Raw genomic sequence first — 27,192 nt, forward strand, 5'->3', positions numbered from 1 at the left:
GCAGGAGAGCTGAGGAGAGATATTTTTACAAGGGCTTGCAGTGATAGGGCAAAGGGAGATTCAGTCTGGAGAGGAAGAAATTCTTTCCAGTGAGGGTGGTGAGGTACTGGAACAGGTTGCCCAGGGAGGCTGTGGATGTTCCCCCTGGAGGTGTTCAAACCAGACTGGATGAGACCTTGAGCAACTTGGTCTAGTGGGAGGTATCCCTGTCCATGGCAGGGGGTTGGAACTGGATGATCTTCAAGGCCCCTTCCAACCAAGACCATTCCACGAACCTATAAACCAAAAGCACCTCTTGTAAAAATCAATACTGGTTTACCTGGTAGCGCAGTGATGAAGTCCCGTTGTAACATGGGCTTCAAGTAAGAGTTAATATGTCCATGCTGATAGTGACACATTCGTGAAATAAGGTGTTCCACAAATTCCACTTGATCTGATTCAGACCACTGGTCAAAATATTTAATACACAAGTCTTTTTCCTTTTCGTAGTTCCCTTCCGAGGGTCTTTTTCTTGAGACAATCACGGAGGAGGTTCCATTACTTATCTGGGAGCAGAAAGGGAGTCGTCAGTGTTTGACAGCATCACAAGGAACTGCTTTGCAAGAAGTGTGACAAGGAGGAATGTGAGAAGATGCAAAGAAATGATCAACAAAACAGTTCAAAACACGTTCTTAGAGCTGTGAGTCATGTCATATAAATTTCATCTCCCATAGATAAAGACCAATTCCAGAACTTTGTGCATAATTACATTACTTCTTACACTGAAAGACCTGAACTCCCTTACTCTCTTATGATTTAAACAGCAAGTAACTTTACTCTGCTCTGAGTTTACTCACCTGGAGTACTGCATCCAGCTCCAGAGCCCTCAACACAGGAAGGACGTGGACCTGATGGAGTGGGTCACAAAGATGATCAGGGGCTGGAGCACCCCTGCTATGAGGACAGGCTGAGGGAGCTTGGAGTTGTTCAGCCCAGAGAAGAGAAGGCTCTGGGGAGACCTAACAGCAGCCTCCCAGTACCTGAAGGGGGCTACAAGAAAGCTGCAGAGGGACTGTTTACAAAGGCCTGCAGTGACAGGACCAGGGGTGATGGTTTGAAATTAGGTAAGAGAAGATTTAGATTGAATGTTAGGAACAAGTTCTGCACCATGAGGGTGGTAGAACAGTGCAACAGCTTGCCCAGGGAGCTGGTTGAGGCCCCACCCCTGGAGATATTCAAGGTCAGGCTGGACAAGGCTCTGACAACCTGAACTAGTGGAAGATGTCCCTGCTGACTGCAGGGAGTTTTGCCTAGATGACCTTTGGAGGTCCCTTCCAACCCAAACCATTCCATGATTCTATGAACCGAATTCCTTGTAGGACAAACTTTTCCAGATTAAACCAGTGTTTTCTGCTCCATATTTCACTCAGCCTCCACCAATGACTGCCACAGGTTCCAGCAGTTCAAACAATACAGATATAGAGACCTATCAAACTTGGGTCTTAATGCTCTAATTAACACCAAAACTGAGGCCCCTCACGCCCCATGCCAGTGTTGAGCTACTTGTCTGTAACTGAAAACTGAGACTTCTACAACATCAAGGGCTTGTTCTGGTTTTGACAAATAATTCCTGACAATGTTTGGGACATCCACACAGAAAGATCATTGGAATCCTGGGAGCTTTAGCTAGAAATAAAGATGATACAAGACGACCACCTCAGGACATACTGCTAATTAGTAAATAGAATCAAAGACTGATGCCAGGCTCTTCTGAGCCCTTCAGGAAACCAACAGGGTTGATGGGGAGCAACTGTCAGCTCTCTGAAATATTCCTTAACTTCTTCAAAGCAAATTGGTTGCAATTCCTTGTCATGGCAAGGTGCTGAATTTTGCCTTTTCACTGACAGAGCCATGCTCAGAGAGGTTGAGCTGTATTCCCAACCATCCCCTGATGCAGGATTGTCCTTTCAAGGTCAGCACAAACTAGAAAATCTGAGAAGATCTTGTAATTTCTCAACTATTATTCATCAGCATCAGCCTTCACTTGAAGGCTAAGCTAATTTTAGCATGATACAGTCAACTACACACAAGGATGATTATGCAGATGCAAGATTCGGCTTCCCAAAAGCAGAAGCATCTAAAACCATGCCAACTCTACACGAATGTGAAGTCCTACCTGCCATAGGGTATTTTTCTTTGGAGACTCATCTTCATTCTGATCCTCCATTACTGATGTGTTCTAGGGGAGGGGGAAAAAAAAAGAGGAAGAATTATGACTTTGATTATTTTCTTCCGTGGCAAACCCTTGCTCTACAAGCATTATGAAAAGGCAAATCAATTGAACAGCTACCATTCATTTTCCCAGTGAGCAGAATGATCAAAGCAGTCTGGCCACAAAACCTGGGTATTATAAATAAATTCTCCTTCTAACTGACATGTTTATCAATTCCATTTACTGTAAAGATAACTCCCCAGCCCCTCTTCAATTTCCTTTGACAGGTTTTCATGCAGCCTTTCAACACTTTTCTCACTGGGAAATAAATTCACTTTCATCCTGTTCAAGCCAAAGTAATTAAACCTGTCAAAGTAATCAAGTAGCACTTTCTGCCAAAGTTAAATTGCATACAGCTAGCTGGAAAAAGAAAATAAAAATTGCTACACACTACTTACATGCAACAGAATGGGACTTTCTTTTGCAGCTCTAGCTCACCACAAGGAGGGACCCACCTCTGCAACTCACTGCCACAGCCTAGAACCCTTGGCAGTCACTGTCTTGCTTCACCCTGACTTAATTACCCTGCTCTCCCAACACCATAACTGCTCCTCCCTATTCTTTTCTTCCCTTTTGTTTGAGAACCAGAGATGTAAGAATTTCTATCAATATTCAGCTGCACATGTTTCTTTTAGATCTTACCTGAGGTTTTGAAAGCCTTTCACTCCTCTTCCCTTTTTAATTACCCACTCCCCTTTGCTGTCCATAGCACAGCCACCAGCTATTTCTACCTCTTCATTGGTATTCCACACCTAGGCAGGAACTACTCACATAACCTCCCACCAGCCCTGTCCTCCCCATTACTCATGCCCAGGAGACACCAGCTAACTGCCTGAATGTCCTAAAACACTGTCTGCGTGTACTTCAGCCTCCTTCCCCTCTGCTAGCTGGCTCAGCAAAATGAGGAACACCACTCTCAAGTAAGACACATGATGGAGTAAGTCACTCCATTCCTGTACTGCCATCACAGATTATGGATTAACCCCTTAACAGCTGCATCCACCCTCATTCAAAAGGCAGTTCCCCCTCAAAAGCATTCACTGCCTGATCTCCTTCTTGCCTAGAGGTTGGACCAGGACAAATTGATAGTGTTATCCCTCTAGTCAAGCCTTCCTCCACTGCTGGGTCTGAAATTTACCTTGAACTCTCTTCTGCCTTCCAGTTAGGTAAGAAAAAGCACACATCACATGGATGAAAGATTCCATTACAAAACCTGTGTCCGCTGGGTGATGAAAAGCCATTAACCCTACCTAGTTGTGATGCACATGACAATGACAAATACAAGGCCAGGGGATGGCTAGTGGAGAACCCAAAGCTGGACAAAGGCAGGCAAGGTTTTGTGTTACCCCACAGTGTTTCTAGACATACCCAGGAAAAGCAAACCACACTTTCCACATCTTCCAAATGATGGGGGCCATTCCAATTATTCCTAACTACATTGTGTCCATAACCAGCACCACCAGGGATGGGCAAACCAGGTGTCAACGATGCTCCCCCACTGCCTGGTGCCACAAGAGGGAGCACAAACCAGCCACGGACTTAGCAGTAGGCAACTGGCCCACACCAGTTCAACTACAAAAGCAAACATGACCCCAGGGAACTATGCAGTGGGGTTTTTTTTTCCAGTTTAATTTTATTTTAAAATTGAGTGTGTAGAAATACTAATTACAGTGATTACAGGTTGGTTAACAGTGTTTTCAATTAGTATGCCCTGAAATGAGGATGGAACATCTCGTCTTTTGCAGCTGGAGACTAAATATAGGCATCAATCCTGTAGGTGAAGAGCAAGGAACAGGAGCTCTCATTGAAAACACCAGACCCAGATGACTTGGCTCAGCATATTCAGCAGAAATCCCACATGATATGAGATTAGTCCCAACTTAGCTTTCCTTCAGTAGGTCACTGCAAGACTCTGACATTGCTTTCTTCTGCTCCTTTATTGGGAAACACCTCAGAAACCACTGCTAACTTTCTCTGGGTTGTAGGTTAAGAACTGTCTCCTGAATTCACAGATTGCTTTGGGTTGAAAGGGACTCTCAAAGGTCCTCTTGTCCAACCCCCTTGCAATCCACGGGGACACCTCCAGACAACTGGACCTTCAACACCCCCAGGGAGAGGGCATCCACAACCACTCTGGGCAATCTGTTCTGAAGTCTTACCACCCTTGAACTGAAGAACTTCTTCCTAAGATCCAGTCTAAACCTGCTCCCCCTCAGTTTCAAACCATCCCTCCTTGTCCTGCTGCTAGACACCCTTACAAAAAGTCCCTCTCAAGCCTTCCTGTAGGATCCCTTTAGGTATTGGAAAGCAGCTCTAACGTCCCCCCCAGCTTTCTCTCCTCTAGGCTGAACAAGCCCAGATTCCTCAGCCTGCCCTCACAGAGGAGGTGCTCTAGCCCTTGGATCATCCTTGTGGCCCTCCTCTGGACTCATGCCAACAGTTCTGTGTCCTTACACGCAGCTTGTTTTCCCTATTGTATCTTCCCTCCCTAGAAACTTCATTCTACTTCTGTCCTTTGGTGTAATTCCCTAGATCACAAATATCCTAACTCAGCCTCTACTGTGTTTCTGAAGTGCTGACTGAAGACTAAAAGATGACTGGATGGCTCCTGTCCTGTTGTCTGCAAGAAGCAATTAGGCAGCTCTGATCTCTCCTGCACATACACAGCACTTGGCAAAAGAATTTCAGAATTCCAAGCAGCTGGAGTCACCAGCCCTCGCTCAGGAAGGCCTCCAGCTCTTGTGCAAGAAGATAGATAGGAATCTACAAGTTCAACTCTCCCCTTTGGCGTGCTGCTCCCTTCTCTCAACCTGTCCCTTGCTGTTTACCACACCCACCCTCATCATAAAGCTCCTGTTCTGGTCACCTCCGTGGGTGTGCTGGTTTTGGCTGGCATTGAGATCATTTTATCCATAGTAGCTGGCATGGGGAAGTGGTTTGGATTTGTGCTGGAAACAAGGTTGATAATTCAGTTTTCCTCATTGCTAAGCAGGGCTTACACAGAGTCAAGGCCTCTTCTGTTTCTCAGCTCACCAGTCAATAGACTGGGGGTGCAGAACAACTTGAGAGGGGCTGCAGCCAGGACAGCTGACCTCAAGTAACTAAAAAGATGTCCCAAACCATATGATATCATGCTCAGCATATAAATCACTGAGGCAGAAGGAAGGGGGGATGTTGGAAGTGCTGGAATTTGTCTTCCCAAGTCACCATTACACATGGAGCCCTGCTTTCCTGGGGATGGCTGAACACCTGCCTGCCCATGGAAAGTGGGGAAGGAAAGCCTTGGTTTGCTTTGCTGCTCTGCATGGCTTTTGCTTTATCTGTCAAGCTGTCTCTATCTCAATTCATGAGGCTTGTTGCTTTTACTCTTCCAATTCTCCCCCATCACAGTGGAGGGGAGCAAGCAAGCAAGTTGCTGAATGGGGCTTAGCTGCTGTCTGGAGTTAAACCACAACAATGGGTTTCCCAATCAGTTTCGAAGTGGCATTAACCAGGAATTCACTCCAGTTCCCTGCAGTTCTGCTGCTGAACAGCACCAAAACCTGCTGCAAATGACAACTTCTGACTTCAGCTTCTCTGGCAAGGCCATGAGCCCCTACAATACAACCAACCTGCATTTGTAGATTCTGGAAGACACAGACTTGACTTTTCATCCCCACAACCACAAGAGCCTAGCAGCTTCTCACAATGGAAACTGAACTTCTAAATTGTGTCAATTAATCATTTCTAAGCTCATTTTTTCACCCCAGAAATTCTTGTAAAGCTGCTCACAGCTCTTGCAAAAGTAGAAAGATTATTTCCAACCAGCTGTCATTCCTTAATTAGCCTGGAAAAGGCATTCTCCATCCCCTACTGGGAATGGCAGGAGCAGAGTGATAACAATGAGCCTAAGCAGAGATGTTTTCCACTGCCGTTGTTATAACCAAATGAGTAAGCCACACTGAGAAAAGCTCTGTCTTTAGCCTAACAGCAAAGCCAGCAATGGCAGCAAAGCTTGCAGACTGCTCTACAAGCTGCAGGATTTTAAAAGCTTGTTTCCTCAAGGTTTGGTTCCCATATCCCTCACCTCACTTCAGGCTTTCTTTAGTCTTTCTGCTCCACAATACCACAAGTCTTCAGGATTTCTGTGAGATGCAGATGAACATGGCAAAGAAGTTCAAAAGTTACTTAGGGAGAAGAAGATAATGACAAGAATAATTACAGAAAGCTCATTTTCTTTGGAGCTCATGAAAAGCTTCCAATAGAAAAACAACCAGGAGAGATCCCCAAAGGCCAAAAAAAGGGTAGTTATTTTAAAACCTCATAAAGCAGAGTTTCACTGAAGAGCCTTAGCTACCTGGTAGCACTGAAAACTGACATCTCAAGCATCACAGTTCCACACCTGTATGACATTAGGGACAAAAGCACCCAAGTTATTCTGTAGATGAATGGCACTCAGCCTGCAAGGCTCATCTCCTTCAGGAGATAAACCAAAAAAGCTGCAGCTTTTCTAGCAGAAACCTATCAAACTTGCATGTGTCATCCAGGTTTCTGCTATAGGTAGAGTTTCCACCATGCTCCAGGACCTGGGAGTGCCTCTAGTAACTTAATTGTCTCTGAGGAGAAACTGCACAGTGCAGCTCTCTTCCTTAACCCAGTTTTAGTTCCAGTATCCAGAGAGCAATTACAGAGGTGATCGCAATAGTCCTGGGAACTGGGACAAGACATGCAAGCTGCAGGAGTAGCCAAGCAGACAGCATTGCTAAGTTTCTTTGATGAGAAAGGCTTCCCTACCAAAGAATGGATGCACAGGATACAAAGGGTGGATGGACAAAGCTAGACAATAGCTGTGTTAGCTTGCAAAAACCAGCAGTCTTCAATGACTGCTTTGGGCTGTAATAAAAGAGAAAGTGATAGAAACCAAGGATTTCTCTTTCCCACTACCCTTGAGACTGCACCAGCGATTCTGATTTGAGTTAAAGATCAACTAAGCCTTTAAAAACCTCATTTTGGACAGGATTCCCACTCACTAGCAAAGGTACCAGGAAATTTGAGTCAAAATTACAAAATAAGGAAAACTAATAAGCACAGTTCTGCTCAACAGGCTCTGGCCTCCTCGAACAAATCACACCTGCAGCTGACTCTGAAGTTAAAGAGAAGATAAAGAACAACTAATACCTACTTGGATATCTTGGAGTCAAACCCAGCAGATCAAGCTCATGCTCTGGATACTTACATTGCCTTCTGAAACCAGCTCTGCCAGCACAAGGGTTGCTGGAGGTATTAATTACACATTCACCCAGAGGAGGAGAGGAATCCACCATCCTCTGTGACAACTGGACCACAGCAGTAAGGAGGAAAGCTGGGGAACCATCTTCACCGTCTGAAAGACGTGAGCCTGTGTCCCTCAGGGCTTCCTGCTTCCAATATAGCCAGAAGAATCTCAAATGGTTTAAAGCTTTCCCAAATCAATGCAAGCCTCTCTTTAGGATGGAATGGGCACCACTTTCTAATCCTGTTCAACAAAGTTTATTAACAACATCTTGATACTTGATCAGGGATGGCAGGGGATTTTGCTTCATTTAGCTACTGAGAGGCTCAAAAATATACTGAAGTGCAAAGCAAACGGAGCCGTAGAGCCGCTAATACACCGCCCAGGGTGTGAATCAACTCCTCTCACAGCAAGGATCACACAGGAGCACAAAATGGTAGGTGCTGGACAGGACCTCTGGAGATCACCGAGTCCAAGCTCCCTGCCAAGGCAGGTTCACCTTAAAAATGGTCACACAGGAATGCATCTAGGAAGACTCTGAATGTCTCCAGAGATGGACTCCCAATACCTCTCTGGACAGCCTGCTCCAGGGCTCCAGCACCCTTAATGAAGTTTCTCCTTGTGTTTAAATGGAACTTTGTATGTTCAAGTTTGTGCTTGTTGCCCCTTGTCCTGTCACTGAACAAAGCATGATCCCATCCTCCTGACACCCACCCTTGAAGTACTCATCAGCATTGATGGGATGCCCCCTCAGGGTAGATGAGGGGATTGAGACAGTCATCAGCAAATTTGCAGCTGACACCAAGTTAGGAGCAGATGTTGGTCAGTTAGAGGGTAGAAGGGCTCTGCAGAGGGACCTCGACTGACTGGACAGACAGGCGGAGTCCAATGGGATGGCATTCAACAAGTCCAAGTGCCAGGTGCTGCATGGCCATGGCAACCCCATGCAGAGCTACAGGCTGGGGTCAGAGTGGCTGGAGAGCTGCCAAACAGAGAGGGACCTGAGGGTGCTGATTGGCAGCTGCCTAAACATGAGCCAGCAGTGTGCCCAGGTGGCCAGGAAGGCCAATGGCATCCTGGGCTGCATTAGGAATAGTGTGGCCAGCAGGAGCAGGGAAGTCATTGTGCCCCTGTACTCTGCATTGGTTAGGCCACACCTTGAGTACTGTGTCCAGTTCTGGGCCACTCAGTTTAAGAAGGACATCGAGACACTTGAGTGTGTCCAGAGAAGGGCAACGAGGTTGGGGAGAGGCCTTGAGCACAGCCCTGTGAGGAGAGGCTGAGGGAGCTGGGGTTGTTTAGCCTGGAGAAGAGGAGGCTCAGGGGTGACCTCATTGCTCTCTACAACTACCTGAAAGGTGGTTGTAGCCAGGAAGGGGTTGGTCTCTTCTCCCAGGCAACCAGCACCAGAACAAGGGGACACAGTCTCAAGCTGCACCAGGGGAAGTTTAGGCTCAAGGTGAGGAGAAAGTTCTTCACCGAGAGAGTCACTGGTCATTAGAATGGGCTGCCCAGGGAGGTGGTGGAGTCACCATCCCTGGAGCTGTTCAAGAGGGGATTGGATGTGGCACTTGGTGCCATGGTCCAGTCATGAGGTCTGTGGAGACAGGTTGGACTCAATGATCCTCGAGGTCTCTTCCAACCTTAGTGATACTGTGATACTTTTTTCCTGACAAATCCCTTACTTATCACAGCCTTCAAAATCTGTACATACAAGCCTGCAAAGAAATGCAGAACTACTACAGTGCTTACAAATGCCAGGTCAAAAATAGGACACTGACAAGACTGTGCTTATGCCAACCCAACAGCAAGGGGTCACCCCTTCAAAAAATGCCTTCTGAAGCATAGCCCTAGGCTATAAAGGGAGGAATGACATTAAAGATGCCTAAATCAAAGCACACAAAGGCGTGGAGAGTTATTCAAGTCTGGTCAGTGAAAATGTTTGGCTTCACAGACAGCACTGCATATCTCCAGGTTTAACCTCATTCGGGTTGCCCAGAGAAAATGGTTCCTTCCAATACTTCTCCATTAATTACATAAGAAGATAAAATATGCTTTTTTTTAATAAATAAATAAATTAGTGAGATAATCACAGGAGGTGTTCAAGGCCAGGCTGAGTGGGGACTTGAGCGACCTGGTCTAGAGGAATGTGTCCCTGCCCATGGGAGGGCACTGAAACGAGATGATCTTCAAGGTCCCTTCCAACCCAAACCATTCTACGACTCTATGAGAGGTGTCAAACCAGGCATGTAAAATGCTAGGTGTCTTAAAAACATCCCACCTACAACTTGTGGTCAGACCACAGGGGTTTTTTGAGCTACTCGAAACACAAACTGGCTAACTGTCTGCTGGTACTGAATTTACCCTGTTGCCCTGTAAACTTTTGGGTGCTTAGTCAGAAGCCAAACAAAAAATGGTGCCTTATTTTCAGTATCAGGGGTTCTTCTTCTAATTTTGCCTTCAGCTGTTGGATCTGGGTGGACTCTTTTAGTATTCCAAGTATATTTTTGCTTGAGCTTCCAGCAATAACTGCACTAAAATAAAACCTGGTAACTGGGAGAAGAGCTAGCTAGGTAAGGAATTGAGTGGATTAAGCTTAGTTTGTGCTTGCATAAATAGTTTAATTTAGGCTGAAGCAAGCAGTTGCTAGTACAGATGTCAAATATAGACAAGTTCAAGTTAACTTTCAAGACAGAATTGCTGAATATCTCAAGCTAGAAGGAATCTATAAAGATCAGTGAATTAAATTCCCTGCTTCTCACAGGACTACCTAAAACTAAATTAACTTGGTGAACCTCAGACCTTAGCTTTTATAGCGACAGCAGACCATAAGTTGAGTCCAGCTACAATCAAGTACTTTCAGCAAATCATTTGGCCAGGGGCTGTACTTTCTACTTTCCTCAAGGCAGGTGGTTTTTTTGTGTGCATGAAGGAATGACTCGACCTTGGTTAAGACCTCACCTAGACTGCTACATCCAGATCTAGAGCCCTCACCACAGGACAGACATGGACCCAGAGGAAGGCCACCAAGATGACAGAGGGGCTGGAGGCACCTCTGCTACAAGGACAAGCTGAGGGAGCTGGGGTTGTTCAGCCTGGAAAAGCCTCTGGGCAAACCTAACAGCAGCCTTCCAGTACCTGAAGGGGGCCTACAAGAAAGCTGGGGAAGGACATTTTACAAGGGCATCCCTCTCATGCTGGAGGCTCCAGAAATGGGCACAGTGCTCCAGGTGGGGTCTCACCAGAGCAGAGGGGCAGAATCCCCTCCCTGTGCTGCTGCTCTCACTGCTTCTGAGGCAGCCCAGCACATGGCTTCCTTCTGGGCTGTGAGTGACCACTGCTAGCTCATGGTGAGTTGATCAGCTGACACTCCCAAGTCCCTTCTGAGACTGCTCTTAAGTCACTCCTCACCCAGCCTGGACTTGTGCTTGGGTAGCTGTTTCAAAGACACCCAAGCTCTCTTTTAATTTCTGAGTGTCTGGAGTAAAGAGCCAATATTCCAAACCTGCCTGTATCCATCCTGAATTAATATTTTGTATTTACAGGGCCAATGAGTACTGAATTGTGTAACTGTAGCAATTTGATGACTCATCCCTGCACCATTCCGAGTATCCAACCATGAAGGCTTGCAAAACTTGCACATCATGCAAACTATCTTGCTGAAAATAAATATGTTGACCCTCAAAAACATATAATCCCTTTCTCTACACCTGACCCCCAAAACAAGAAAGTACCAGTTTTATGCAGAGTGGGCTAATTAAAACCATGGCAAATTCAGTTTTAAATTCAGCTAGGCAAGGTTTCAGGGCTATGTTAAGCCTTACTGTAACATTTTCCATTGCTCAGCTCAAGCTGGTAGTTGAACAAATTTGAATCAATAACAACAGTAAAATCTGAGATTGTGCAAGAGCACCCAGGAGTCAGGAGCAGCCAGGGAGTCTTGCTACAATGCCCAACTTGAGGCTTAATGATCTTGTTTTACTCTAGCTGAAAACTGGCTTTATTTTCCAGTTGGACTCAGCAGCCCTTTTCCCAGCCCAACAGGAGGTTTAATTACACCTTCAGCTTACAAGTGTAGCTTGTTCTAGAGCTGCCTCCATTCATGCCTTTAACAACTCTATGGTCACTCAGCCTTTCTGGGCAGATAATACTGGAGAGTTAAGCATCTCTCTTACAAGGAAGGACTGAAAGACCTGGGGCTGTTTAGTCTGGAGAAGAAAAGGCTGAGAGGGGACCTTATCAGTGTCTACAAGTATCTGAACTGTGGCTGACAGGAGGAGAGAACCAATCTCTTTCCATTGATACCCAGTGACAGGACAAGGGGCAATGGATGCAAACTCAATCACAGAAAATTCCATCTCAACATGAAAAAAGCTTCTTTACTGTGAGCCCTGGAGCAGGCTGCCCAGAGATATTTTGGAGTCTCCTTCCCTAGACATCTTCAAAACCCACCTGGACACATTCCAGTGTGACCAGCCCTAGGTGGTCCTGCTTTGCAGGGGAAGTTGCACTCAATCTCTGGAGGTCCTTTCCAACCCCTAGCACTCTGTGATTCTCTGTGCAAGTACATCAGTAACCCACAGGCTTGCCCAGAGCAAGAAAATCAATACTTAAATACTGTATTAAAGCAGCCATCAGGACTATCACTGACACCACTGCAATCACCTTCCTAAAATGATTCTGAGTTAACCACAATCCTAGAGTATGAACATTCCAGAAGAGAAATCCTTTCTGCCTGCAAATAATAATGTTAACATTAAAACATTTACAGCAGAATTATGGCTATACCAAACTGCCTGTAGAAAGATACACAGATACTAGGAGCCAGGCACTGGGCTCTCTTAATTAAATACAGACAAAAGAAGTTACCTTAAGTTCTCAGCTACAATTACTATTATTGATTTTGCACTAACAATATTGCTAATAGTTCATCTAATTAATTTTCCAAACAAACTTATTTAGTGGAATCTATTTGTGCTTCTAGTCTCAATCCATCATGAAGCCTGCAGAAGAGAAGGCTCCAGGGAGACCTTAGAGCTACATTTCCATATCTGAAGGGGACCTACAGGAAGGCTGGAGAAGGACTGTTCAGAAGGGCTTGTGGTGATATGGCAAGGGGCAATAGTTTGTCACTGGAGCAGGGGAGATTTAGGTTGGACATTACGAAGAAGCTCTTTACAATGCAGGTGGTGAAATAGTGCAGCAGCCTGCCCAGGGATGCAGATGAGGCCCTGGAGACACTCACGATCAGACTTGACTGGGCCCTGAGCAGCCTGATCTGGTGTCCCTGCTGATTGCAGGTGGGTTGGACAAGATGACTTCCAACCCACTGCAATCTGTGAGTCTGTAGAACTTTTTTTTCCCCACTGCAAGCTTAAGACTCCAAGACAAGTCGGAACTGTGTTTCCCACAGTGAGCTCATTGAAACTACTGAACTAAATGCACCACCTCTGCAGAGCTTCCACTGCATCGCTCGTCCCATGCCACACAGTTAAATGTTCAGACCATTTGTATCTACAACTATACCAAAAGCTACCCTAAATAACTGCATTGTCAGGGAGTTAAGGGATGTGATAGATCAAGCTGGGGCTTTTTTTCAGTCTGATGGAAACAAAGTAGTGTTTACTATGTTGTAAGCTGTCTCAAACCATGTAAAGAGCCTCTTCAGCTTTTATTTCCTGTCATCACAAATGAAAACTTGAGGGAAAAACACTGTCTCAAGAACACACTAACTTTTCTTCCTTCCAGAGCAGATGCAAAGAAAGCTCTTCAGATTCACTTATCTCTTCATTTATAGGACTTGTAAAAGGAAAACAAACTATTTAGAAAGTTGCATTTCACTGCTGACTGCTCAAATTAGCACATCCATCAGAACCTCTTCAACTGAAGAATTTAAGCAGGCAAACAGCAGCTGACTTCAAGGACTCCATAAGCGGCCGAGCCATTTTAGAGCTCCCTGACACATCCCTACAATCAATAGCCTATTTCTACATTAGCACTCGTGTTTCAAAGCCCAAGCCAGCTCACACGCACCTCCTGCCAGCCAAGGAGCTCAAACAGAGTGTCGGAAGTGCTAGCAGTGTGTGGACCTCCCCAAGTCAAGTCCACGGCAGATTCTAAATTACACTGTGTGTTGGACAACACTGAGTACAAAAGCTCTAAGGTGCCCATTTTTCTCTGCATTATGTTCAGGGGGAAACAGGGCAAACCCCACAGCATTCCCCTACACAAGGAACAAGCCCATTACTGGCATTTCAGATGGAAGGCAGGGTAAGTAACACCTCACAAGTAAATTTCAGGCTAAGCCAGTTAATTAGATGACTACAGATTCATCAAAAAGAAATTAGCCTGAGTTAAGTTTAACTACATTTGCAACTTGGCTGCCTGCTGCAAAGTTAAAAATACTTCAAGGGTTATTCCTAGATTCTCAGAGGAAATTTAGGTTCAGATCTCTGCTGCTAGTTCCATGTGAAACCAGCTTTGTCCAAATTTAGTTACCTCAAGGTGCTGGCCAGCAGACAGGCAAAAACAGTCAACACCAAGATGTCTAAAAACCAGTATGAAGAACAAGCCACTAATGGGCATCAGAAATACAACACTGCAGTCAGCTAAGGATCCAGATCATTAAACCATTTTTTCAGAATCTGATTTTTTTTTTCCTCCTCACATCCACTACTGCTTTACACATGCAGTGGTGCTTTTTACCTTTGTCTTCCCCTCAGATCTATTTGAGATCTTCAGCCCTTTAACCCTGGAGGAAAACAACACCATGGAGCAGAAGGAAGGGAAGCAGCAGACAGGTACATCCAGAACAGCGGCTGAGCAACAAACAAAAACACCACACACACCAAAGCACACACAACTGCAGACTAATTGAAAATAAGCAACTCCAAACAACTGCAAGTCCACAGCCACAAATTCATGGCCATTAAATACTAACAGACTAGGGCTGGGGAACGAAAAGCAGCTATAAGCTTTCATTAAACACTCACTGCATTCCTCCAAGCATGCCTATGTATTTTATCCGGGAGCAGACACCACAAGTCCCTCCCCAGCTTTCTTGCAGGTCTCCTTCAGGTACTGGAAAGCCTGGAGAAGGCTCCAGGGATACCTTAGAACTTACCTGAGTATCTGAAGGGGGACAGTAAGAAAGCTGGGGAGGGACTTTTTACAAGGGCTTGCAGTGCTAAGATGAGTGGCAACGGCTGAGCTGGGAAAAGGTGGATTTAGACTGGAGATTAGGAAGAAGTTATTTACAGTGAGAGTGGTGAGACAGTGGAACAGGTTGCCCAGGGAGGTTGTGGATGCCCCTTCCCTGGAGGTGTTCAAGGCCAGGCTGAATGAGGCCTTGAGCAATGTGGTCTAGTAGGAGGTGCCTCTGCCCATGGCAGGGGAGTTGGAACTGGATGATCTTGAAGGTCTCTTCCAACCTAAACCATTCTATGAATTTATGAATGAAATACTCAGCCAGCTACTCCAAGAAAGAAACCTTTGCTTTTGTAAGTCCAGCTTTGTGCTCCAAAGATGTTTGGTAACTCATGATTCTTAATTTGGCAACTCGTGAAAGGGTATCAATCCATCCTAACTATTCAGGAAGTCCTAATCACTCATTAATTGCCTGAAACACAATCTTTTGCTTGTACACCATTTCAGCATCTTTCTGTAATTACTGATATCCAAGCAACAAGGAGAAAACCTTATCTCAAAGACGGCTGCAGGCTAACTTCAGCTAAAGAAAGAACCCTTCAGTCATACAAGATGGGGAACAAATATACCCCAATCATTTCTTCAAATCCCCACTCAGCTTTGCCTGGGGTTAGCCTGACACTCTGCATGCGACTGCAGATCTTATCTAGGTATTAAGAGGAATGTGCAATTGCATCATTTAGATTTCACATGATTTCCATAATGGATGTCTAAATGCTCCTGACCTGTAAGGCCAGCACCACTTCTCCCTCTGCAACTTCAAGAGACAGTTGATTAATGCAAAAAGCACGTCACTGGAAGGCTGTAGAGAAGAGGATCTGAGAACTGCAGCAGCAGTGGCCCAGTGCCTCAAGTTCCTCTTTTTGGAAGATTATTTTTAATCTGTGACTTACTCTATGTTACAGCACACCATCTTGCAGGGGTGTAAATGAAAGGTGATAAGCTGCTGAATGGGGCAGTGATTGCATTAGCTTTGATGAGAACGTAAACTGATGTTTGAAATTACCACAGCTATGAGCAATGGCTCTGGATTTCCTGAGGCAGGACCTAGTATCGTGTGTTGATACATGAATCCATCATGAAGAAATGGACTTGCTGCCTTGGGGACAGATCCTTCCCAGTCAGAGACAACAAAATGTCATCTCTAATGGTACAAGAGAGAAACACTAGACACAAGGCAGGCTAGTGAGTCTCCCAAAGGGATAAGGACCGGATCTCTAAGCTCATGTTACTTACTCTACATTCAGCACTCCCTCCCGCAGCAGCCAGCAGCTTAGTGAATTATCTCAAGAGGAAGTCATATCACTGCTTCCTCCTTATCTCTATCATAAAGATTAACTAAATTACAAACTTTTGAATACTAGTGACTTCTGAAGAAAAGAAAAGTGAGAGAACTGCCCACCAACAAGTGAAATAAGTGGAGAAGAAAGAGAGCCAGACTGCTGAAAGGAGTCAGCTCTTCTGTTCAAGCAAGCTTGCAGCTTGGGGATGTAGTGACAAAGTCACAGAATGTGAGGGACTGGAAGGGACCTCAAAAGATCAAGTCCAGTCTCCCTGCCAAAGCAGGATCACCTAGGGCAGGTCACACAGGAACACACCCAGATGGGTTCTGAATGTCTCCAGAGAAGGAGACTCCACAACCTCTTCTGGGCAGCCTGCTCCAGGGCTCTGTTACCCTCCCAGTGAAAAAGTTTTCCCTTGTGTTTACGTGGAACCTCCTCTGCTCCAGTGTCTAACCCTCAGTGCTCTCTCAAAACTGCTGAAAACAAAGCCTAAAAAAAGCATTTGCACGTACTGAGCTGTTTATACCAGCAAAACCCTCTACCCACAAGCAGAAAGGTCAGTGGTTGGCAGGACCAAACAGCCCCACCCTGGAGAGGCCACTGCAGATGACCAACGTACAGAGCGGTTTTGCAGGCTGCCTTTCAGCTCCCAGCCCAGAGTCACCATTTGCTGCATGCTTCACACAGCCCAGAAGGAACAGAGCCCAGCAGAAGCCATGAGCAGCCGCCAGTGAGTGGTGCATGTTGTGTCTGTGGGAGGGCGGGGGGTGGATACTGAAATTCACTCCATTTCCTACTCTCCTGCCATCAGGGAACACACTTCTGCTCCTCAGCTAAAGGAAACTCAAGAGGAAGAGCTTGATTCATGGATCAATACAAGCTCATAGGCTGAAGTTTAATGTAATCTACTAAGCAACCACTCTCTCCTACTTAAATGTAAACCGTATGAATTGACCCAATACAGCGAAGGTCTCCTCTCCTCGCTAAGAACAAACAGGCTTAGTTAATTATTAAAGTCATGAAACTCAAAGCACTCAGACACACAAAGGATGACTGCAAAAAGTGCTTACCAGAACACTTTCCTTCAGATAATAAATCATGCTTAGGAAAACAACAACCCATGCATTTTACATCTTATCTTACTGGTGTCTAGACCTGAAAACAAGCCGCGGCCACACCAGCAGGAAGCACCACAAGCTGATGGCACCGCAGGAGACTGCAGCCAGAGCCCTACCTGGCTCTCCCAGGACTGCATCCGTAACACCAGTCCCAGTATTAGGCACTCTGTGACAGGAAGTACACTGGGATGCCAAAGTGTGGTCTGGAGGAGGCCACCAGGATGTCTGAGGACAGGCAAGGGGGTAGTAAAATGCAATGTTACCCTTTACAAAATGCTTGCAATACAGATTCATGGAACGGTTTAGGTTGTAAGGGACCTTAAAGATCATCTAGTTACAACTCCCCTGCTATGGGCAGGGACACCTCCCACTAGACCAGTTTCCTCAAGACCTCATCCAACCTGGCCTTAAACACCTCCAGAGAGGGGGTATCCCTGGGCTACCTGTTCCAGTGCCTCACCACCCCCAGTCTAAAGAATTTCTCCCTAATCTCCAGTCTAAACTTCCCCTCCTCAAGCTTCAATCCATTGCCCCTCATCCTATCACCACAAGCCCTTGTAAGAAGTTCCTCCCTGGTTTTCTTGTGGCCCCCTTCAGGTACTGGAAGGCTGCTCTAAGGTCTCCCTGGAGCCTTCTGTTCTCCAGGCTCAACAGCCCCAGCCTGTCTTCATAGGGGGTTCTTCAGCCCTCTGATCATCCTCATGGCTTCATTTGGACCCACTCCACAGTTCCATGTCCCTCTTATTCTGGGGGCACCAGTACCTGCTGCAGTGCTCCAGGTGAGGTCTCGCCAGAGCAGAGGGGCAGAATCCTTCCATCATCCTGCTGTTCACACTGCTTTTGATGCAGCCCAAGATACACAACTACACACAACTAACACCAAGCTGAGCTGTCACATCAGTCCTCAGAGGTTGCAACACACACAGATGACAAACTAAAACAGTAACAAAATCTAAGACATTATGAGAAACTGCTGAAAACAAAATCCAAACTGCTCTTAGTTTTGAGAGGAGACATGGGGAATAAACAAGAATCATAGAATAAACCAGGTTGGAAGAGACCATCAAGATCATCGCATCCAACCTATCATCCAACACCACCTAATCAACTAAACCATGGCACCAAGCACCCCATCCAGGGTCCTCCTAAACACCTCCAGTGATGGTGACTCTACCACCTCCCTGGGCAGTCCATTCCAATGGCAAATCACTCTCTCTCAGTAGAATTTCCTCCTAACATCCAGTCTGAACCTCCCCTGGCACAGCTTGAGACTGTGTCCTCTTGTTCTGGTGTTGGTTGCCTGGGAGAAGAGACCAACCCCCTCCTGGCTACAAGCTCCCTTCAGGTAGTTGTAGAGAGCAGGAAGGTCTCCCCTGAGCCTCCTCTTCTCCAGGTTAAGCAACCCCACATGGCTGAAAACCAGCCCTCACAGGGCTGTACTCCAAACCCCTCCCTAACTCTGTTGCCCTTCCCTGGACACCTTCCTTCCAGCAAGTCAACATCCTCCAGGTTTAGCCAGCTGCTGCTGAGCAGAGGGGAAAGTAGCCATTTTTGGGCCAGGCCTGCAGACTGGGCGATGCAGACCATTCACTGTACGACATGGCAGCAGGCCTACTGCATGGGTATCTTTAATTACTCCTACACTAATAGGCTTAGCTTTAAAGCTTCCTGCCTCCAAGAAGCGTGTTTAAAATGGAGGGACAAGCCCAAATATTTCAGATATTGGAGAGAACATCCTGTTCCTATAATAAAAAGGAATCAAATATGTATTTCTTTTTAATGGACCTATTGGAGTGCTTCCAAAGGGAAATGGTAACAACCCCGCTGTTTTGAGGCGGAATACCAGAAAACATGTCAAAGAAGGATTTGGAAATGACCTCCAACCCAAGAGACGAAACAAAGCAGTTGTCTGATTGTGACAACTCATTTGAACAGCTGCATGGAAGAGCAACACTTTCAAAAGGGTGCAGACTACACAGCTATTCATCACCCACAAATCTGTGATTTCATGCACGGTAGGAAAAGGTTTCAGCAGAAAGCAGCTCCTGCACTCAGCGGCGTTTCAAGAACACTGCATCACGTCCGGGTCTGAACTTGTTCTGGGAACAACAGATGAAGTTTTCATGTCATTAAACCAGAACTCTTAAGTCTTCACATACAATTTTTTTTTCCCACCTCTATAATCTCCATTGTTTTACTTCCTTCTAGCATCTGAATAGAAACATCAAGCAACAGAAGCTCGAAGTTAGTAAAGAATAACAAACAGAAGCTGAGGTAAGTTAATGCTAAATCATATCAATAAATAGATACACTTCCTTCTTTGGGCCTCAGGCTCAGCTGTGATTCCCCACTGCTAATACATCATTTCCTTTGCAGGGAATGCTACTGCAAGGAATAAATATTCAAACCCTAATGCTCCAGAGTTCCACTTGCCACTGGTAAGCACTAAATACTTCTGAACAGCAATAAACTATGAACTGGCTGATTCTAATGGCTTTTATGACCACATATTTGTGCAGACAGCTACAGAAAATCAATCAATACTCTCCTATAAGCAGGAATGACATTGGCAGGAAGGAAATGTCACCTTCCTGCTGCTTGTCCATTACCAGAACACATGGTGTAAGAATGAAAATGCAGACCACAGAAAACCTATAGAGTTAGACATCTCATTCTGGAGTAGTCAAGGGTAAAGGACAGGTAAAGTGAAGTGCACTATCACAAGCCCACAGACCGCTGGGAGAACGAGCTGGTAGGACTCAGGGTAGCTTCAAGACTGAGAAAATCACTGTATGAACATCAAGATCTGGCCTCTGGTGAAAGACGTTGACTTCACACACTGGAAGATCTAGAAGTTTATTGTTCTTGTAGTGAATGGGTGCTCTGTTAAAACTTCCAAGCTACATACCCCACATGTGAATGCAAAAGGAAGTAGAGAACATTACACAGAAAGAGCTACTCTGGAAACTCTAAGGGTAATAAACAGAAAGGTGTAGGAAAAATCCCAGAATGTTGAAGGGGGAGATCTAAATAAGCAAGAAAAAAACAAGCAGAGTTTTAGAAGATAGGTACAATGACCTCTGTGTTAATAAATAAATAAACAAATAAATCCAGGAAAAAGTGTGACTTGGAGAGAAGGAAGAGCTGGCTGAGCACTGTTTAGTTACTAGGTTAATTTCATTACATCTAATAATTTTTGCCCAAGCATTATCTCATCACATGCTACAACATTATGCAATAATTCAAAGCCATGTCTGAGCACTTATCTTCTGCTGCTTAATGATTAGTGTTCAGTTCACACTGGAGATGTTTACTTCCAGAATCAAGCACAGTGAACATTTCCCTCTGCATGACAGGGCTGGTGCAGCTGACAAGCTGCCTGACAGTGGATGCTCAAAACCACTGCAATGCCTCACAAGGATGAAGCTAGGGGAGACAATGTATCCATATGGCTGGATTACACAACTGGTAACAGAACCAGTTTCTCCAAGCACCTACATAAAACACCAGTATGCTTTTAATGTTGCTGTCAAATCCATATCAAAGAGGATGAAAACAGGAGCTATTCAAAACCAAGTTCACAACAGTAAGCTCCTTGGTTCAAAAACACCATCAAAGATAATCAAGTAGTTAAAAATAAGGCCTCAGAACCTAGTGGTTTCAGTTACTATGAACTGGCATTTAAGATACCAGAATCACAGAGTGGTAGGGGTTGAAAGGGACCTCCAGAGATTAAGTCCAACCCCTCTGAATAAGTCCTGGAGAAATTCTACAAGGCTCCAGATTTAAGATTAGGGGCCTTTCCACCCACCTCTTTCTGGTCCATTCACCAATGACTCTACACATCCAACACACAGAGGTAACAGATACAACTCCCGGATAACTTCAGTGAGTCACTGCAGAGCTCCTCTACTTCCCATCTTAAACTTCCTATTAATGATCATTATGCTAATTGAATGCTACACAACAAAGATCTCCTCGTATTTATGCCCTGCCCGTTTTTATTTGAGGGTTTACAGCTCAGCAAAGAAGGGCAAACTGTGGTACCAAAAGTAAGAAATGGGGAAAAGCAGCTGCTGTCACTTGCACTTTCAGGTTCCCCCTTTAGACATCACTGAGTCACACACCTGAAAGGAGAACCTTTCTTGCTTTAAATATGTCCCACAGATGCTTGCAAGAGATTCAAAACTTCTTACTCCTGGTTGTAGTTCTACAAAAAACAGACATTTTTCTTTTTCTTTTGTTAAGTCTTTATTTTGGAACAAAATTTAAATCAGCAAGGCTTTCTACTGCCTCCCAAGAGGTGTGCTCTACAGGTATCATCTTAGGACGGTCATCCCTCTTATTCTCTAAACGACCCATCAGGAAGTGCAGCCGGTAGTAAAGCTCAAGCCCTCCAATACAGGGATCTGGAGGTGCTGGAATGTGCCCAGAGAAGGGCCAGAAGGATGATCAGAGGGTGGAGCACCTCTCCTATGAGCACAGACTGAAAGAGTTGGTGCTGTTCAGTCTGGAGAAAAGAAGGCACCGAGGTGACCTTATTGTGGCCTTCCAGTATCTGAAGGGGGGCTACAAGAAGGCTGGGGAGGGACTTCTCAGGATATCAGGTAGTGATAGGACTAGGGGGAATGGAATGAAACTGGAGGTGGGGAGATTCAGGCTGGAGATGAGGAGGAAGTTCTTCACCATGAGAGTGGTGAAGCCCTGGAATGGGCTTGTCCAAGGAGGTGGTTGAGGCCCCGTCCCTGGAGGTGTTTAAGACCAGGCTGGATGAGGCTCTGGCCAGCCTGATCTAGTGTGAGGTGTCCCTGCCCATGGCAGGGGGGTTGGAACTAGATGATCCTTGTGGTCCCTTCCAACCCTGACTGATTCTACGGTGGTGAAACCCTCCTCATTAAGTCCTGAAATGTGACAATGTGGACACACAAAACGATTTCTTGCCACTCTTGAGAGCTTCAAAGCAATCCCACTAGAGTGAACTATGTGGTTGCCCTGGCAGTGATCTACTTTTTTGGCACCATTTGTTAACCCTGTTAGGATTATAGAATGGTTTGGGTTGGAAGGAACCTCCAAAGGTCATCTAGTGCAAACCCCCTGCAGTCAGCAAGGACACCCTTCACCACTAGGTCAGGCTGCTCAGAACCTTATCCACCCTGACCCTGAATATCTCCAGGGATGGGGCCTCAACTACATCCCTGAGCAACCTGTTGCAATGTTCCAGCACCCTCAAGGTAAAGAACCTGTTCCTAACATCCCATCTAAACCTCCTGTAATTTCAAACTGTTGCCCCTTATCCTGTCACTGCAGGCCTTTGTAAACAGTCCCTCTGAAACCTTCTTGTAGGCCCCCTTCATGTACTGAAAGGCTGCTATTAGTCTCCCCAAAGCCTTCTCTTCTCCAGGCTGAACAACCCCAGCTCCCTCAGCCTGTCCCTATAGCAGAGGTGTTCCATCCTTCTGATCCTCTTCACAGCCTCCTCTGGATTCACTCCATCAGGTCCAAGTCCTTCCTGTGTTCAGGGCTCCAGAGCTGGAGTTTAAAATCTTCTGGGACTGTTCAATTCCTACAAGCATGTGGAGCAAAAAGCTCACACAAATTAACTGGTACTTCTAAAGTGGCTTCCATAACTGCTGACAGATCAGATCCTTAAACAACTCCAGAAAACAAGATGGGTTTGAGAACCCTTTCAAAGGGAAACCCCCCACCCCCCCCCAACAGAACAGCTTCATCAACTATGGGTTTTGAGCAGGTATGACACCACATCTATGTGCTAAGAGCTTTCCAAAACTATTCAGTATTTTATCTTACAACCAGCATTATCAACAGGAATGCGTCATACTCCATATTCTGCGTCAATTAACCTGCCCAGCTTGCTCTGAGCTTTCACCTCTTCAGTTGACAGCTAACTACTATGCCCCTACTGAGAGATACTGTGACAACAAGAAAAAAAGGCTTCATAATAAAGAGGTTTGCTGTTATTTCAATTGGTTGTGTAGACTTTTCTGTGTGCAGTTCAGAAAGTTCAGTTGGGGGAAAAAAAAAGGAACAGTTGCTTTGCCATGATGTGCTAACTGATGAGATATTTCCAAACAGCTGATTTGTAAGACACTTGGGGCAGTCGTAAAAGTCCTCAGATTCTTCATGAAGGAGTCCTTGCAATTTCCAAACAAGGCACTTGGAGCAGCAGGGAACCTGAGCTTGATAAGGAGCCCTAAGGCTGGCAGACACTCTGAAATTCTTTGTGTGGAGTCCAGCAGCTCACCCCCCCTCAATACTTGTAGTCCATGAAACTAAGATCTACATCTACCATTGAAAAGACAACAACTACCAGCAAAACTGCTCCCATCCTGAAACAGTTCTCAAACTGCTAAATACAATTAGGCATAAGTCACAAATTCAAAAGTCAGGTAAGAGAGGAGGTAAAAAAATCAAGCAATAAGCAAGACAGTGTAGGACTGTGAGTATGTCTGCATCAAGAAGCAGGAGCACCTGTTTCCAGCTTACTACTCACACCTCTCACCAAGGTTCACCACCAAGCCTTGCACAAATTACTGACCCATCCCACCAGACTCTGTTCCATCACTATCCATCTTCAAATCAACTATGATAGCTTGCTGAAAATAGTCTGAGAGGCTCCTCAGCCACTGACAAGTTAGATTCTGGGACAAAAAAAAATAATAATTCAAAGTTACCACTGAAAAAGGTTTTACTTTTCCAGTGAGGAAAGAGGGTCAGAAGCTTTTGTATCAAATCCAGCTTATAAATATTCCCAAGGCAGACACCAAACCTCTGTGACTTTGCCCTTTTATGACTATAAGCACATCCCATATGCATTATTTGGCCATGAGGTACTGCCAATTTCTTTCAAATTTTATTAGCCATCTATATGTTTAACTTGGTCATGGCTCCCCCATACTGGAAACAAAAAGCATTCAACCAGAAAAAGATGTTCAGAATCTAACAGGAATTTTGAAACACAAATTTGCTGGAACTTCAGGTGGCCACGTTTTGCAGGCAAGAGGTTTTGAAATAAACAGTCACTACCTAAGGTAAGACATTCAGGTTATTCACCATCTGAACTCAGACTGCAAACAAAACTCTATTTGTTTAAGTTTCCATTCACAAAAAGAAGTCTCCTTTCAGTAGCTGTTTCATACACATGAAAGACACAGCCACTGACTATCAGAAAAGATAGCACTAAATAATAGTTCTGCTAAAAATGTTACATTCCAAAACACTTTAGGAAGTGCCACACAGTTGCCCCACAGTTACCACACAGTTCTGCATTTTCTCTCCAAGGCAAGCTCCCTAGGAGTTCAACATTTTTAACTGATAACAAAGTCTCTCTCTTTTTTTTTTTTTTCCTTTTTCAATCCCTCCCAAACCAGTAAAGAAACAGCAGCAGCTGCCCCATCTGTAAATTATGCAGGCTCAGCATAAACAGCTTACTAGGAGAAAACCAACAGAGAACTTGAGATTTAGTGGTCTTCTGTGCAGAGTAAGCCCCCATCCCTTGTTCTTTGCTTTTAGAAGTTAAGCTAACATAGCAACCCAAGGAGCTCCAGGACTCTATGCTAACTATTCTACATTCCAACATGCCAACAACAGTAATGTAAGGCTATAACCAGGACCACACTTAGTGAAAACCAAAAAGCTTATCCTTTCTAAAGGAAATCAGACAAATTATTACAGGCTGGTCAGTTCATTGTAATTTAAGAGAAATGGCAAAGCTCATTTATGTTTGTTTGTTTTAAACAAGAAAGCAAAAGGTAGCAGGCAACATGCACAACTATGCTACTTATATCACAACTTCAGTAAACAGGCAATAAAACACAAACGCTCTCCCCCCCTCCCAAGAGCCTACTGTACAGAAAAGCCCTCTTAAGATTCACTCCTACAATGCAGTTCAGTAGAAGCTTTCAGAAAAGGAGGCACAAAAAAAAAAAAGAAAGAAAAAAAGAAAGAAAAAGAAAGAAGAAGGGAAAAAAAAAAAGGAAAACATTTAGCAGACTTAACAATTTGATTAAAACAGAGTCCTGAGAGTTTAAACACATGTTCAACAGCATACGCATAACATTTACAACAAGAAAGAAGAAAGGCACCTGGAGACATCTGACACTGGGCATGCTCTGCAGGCATCTCAGTGCGCACATGCTCTCTACCAGGTTGGAGCAGCCTAGCCACAAAGACCTTGGCACAGAACACTGCAGGGTGACAAAAAGGAAGGAAGAGAAGAAGCGGTTAGATGCCACAACAAATCACTCAAGGCAGGCAACTCATTAGTATGTTAACGTGGGTACTTATCTATGTTGTATCTACAGCGATCACAGGGTTAGCGGCCAAGGGTAAAATAACGACTGAAGATCCTTTTCAGAAACAAGCCATCCCTCTGGTCCTCAAGGAGAACAAGCTCATGTTCCTCATTTGCACCCATGTCACCAGATTAATAATTTAACTCCCTGCCAGCAGCATCAGGGTTGTTACAGTGGTCCATCCACACATTGCTACCACCAGAAGCTCTGCTGCAGCAGGGGAAGATGCCTTCCTCACTCAGCAACCCAACCTAGCCACAATTGCTTGGGAGGTTTGTGCCTTTGCAGCCACCCTTGGGGAACAAGAGCAGGAGCTTTTCATTAGGGTGGCACATCTTCAAAATACAACCTGGAGGAGCTTCAGTAATTAAGGTTTGGCACCTCGCTCTGCCTTGACTTTCCCAAATAATTTGTGCTTACTTATTCCAACAGCAAAGCCAAGGTGAACTTCTGAGGTTACAATCCATGTACTGGGATACTGACAACTCAAAACAGAAGTCTCTTTAGAGAGGAACAACCCCTACCTAAGTTTGAATAGCAATAGCAAGTTCTGCTCAGTCAAGATGCAGAATAGTGTCCTGATTAAATGGGTCATTGGGGGAAAAAAGGTTCAATTATCAGCTGAGGGTATCCTAAAGCTGAATTTTACCCTCACTACATGTATTACTCAAACCAAAACCCAAGACAGAAAGAACCAACTTTAACTACTAGACTCCACACTGCTGACACTAGAATTTAGGAAACATCTGGGGATCCTTTTTGTTTCTTTTCTAAAGAAATTTGTTGCAGACTCCCCAAACCTTTTAGAGCCCCATAACACGAGTTCCCAGTTCCTTTTCAAGACAGAGTACCGCACACACTACTAGCCATCAGACAGAGTTAGGGAAAGGGATTTCCATTCCTCACTCTCAAGCAGTGCACAAACCCAGCTCTAAAAACTGGCACCCACTGAGCTTTCAATAGTTTTCACACAGGATTCCACATTAGTTGTAACAAATACCAAATCTGCATAGGAAAAACCCCACACAGAAGTCAAAAGAGGAAGAAACAAGGTGAAGACTCAAGGAAAGCTGTTTGTGAGTTTGTCCCAGTCAGAGAGGGAGCCCAGAGCAACTCAAGAGTTAAAAACTTTTTTCTTTGTTTGGTATCTTATGAATAAAACAAAAGAAAGTTTATTTTCATCTCTTGTGCTAAGGAGAGCAATTAAAGGAAAAGCAGAAGAATCACCTTAGCAACACCAAAACACACAGGAATCCTCTTCTCTTATTCAGCAGGAAGGTTGTGATTCCATATGGAATCCTGCATGATGCACTTGGCATGGGATGAGTAGATGCACATACTTTATGTAGAGAGGTAAAACCAAGCCTGTTTCTGCTGTACTGTACTATTCTTCCTTCTATATGCAAATTCATTTATTTATATTTATGTTGTTAGGAGTTTCTCGTTTCACCTTTAGAGAAACGTGATTTTTCATGTAGCTAGGGAACAATTAACCCTGCCAAACCTTCAACATGCACTTCCCAGAACTGTTCTAAGATAGTCAACCCACACTAAGGAAACTGCCTTAATATCAGTGAGATATATTTACTGGTCAAACCAGCTGCTGAAGATGCTGGATCTTATGCAGATACTTTCCATTAGACCAGGTTGCTGAGGGCCTCATCCAGTCTAGCCTTGAACACCTACAGGTAGGGAACATCAATGACCTCCCTGGGCAATCTGTTTCATTCTCGCCACCCTCACTCTAAAGAATCTCTCTCTAATCTCCAGT

At 44.9% G+C, this 27,192-nt stretch overlaps 1 protein-coding gene across 6 annotated transcripts in view; it reads right to left on the reverse strand.

Moving 5' to 3' along the window:
- The window catches only part of FBXW11 (F-box and WD repeat domain containing 11), a 71,074-nt gene that overhangs the window by 27,559 nt on the left and 16,323 nt on the right, over positions 1-27,192 (reverse strand). For 3 of the 6 annotated variants that reach the window (XM_054168233.1, XM_054168235.1, XM_054168234.1), the window contains 3 exons: positions 25,212-25,313; positions 2,156-2,218; positions 320-545 (listed from right to left, as the gene is read on the reverse strand). In XM_054168233.1, the coding sequence (XP_054024208.1) occupies positions 320-545; positions 2,156-2,218; positions 25,212-25,313 (391 nt within the window). Of the gene's footprint in view, positions 1-319; positions 546-2,155; positions 2,219-2,649; positions 2,691-25,211; positions 25,314-27,192 lie in introns of those variants that run through there. The other 3 variants (XM_054168236.1, XM_054168237.1, XM_054168238.1) reach the window with 2 other exon arrangements.

The sequence above is a fragment of the Dryobates pubescens genome, chromosome 16 (assembly GCF_014839835.1).
Source record: "Dryobates pubescens isolate bDryPub1 chromosome 16, bDryPub1.pri, whole genome shotgun sequence".
In the NCBI taxonomy this organism is placed as follows: domain Eukaryota; kingdom Metazoa; phylum Chordata; class Aves; order Piciformes; family Picidae; genus Dryobates; species Dryobates pubescens.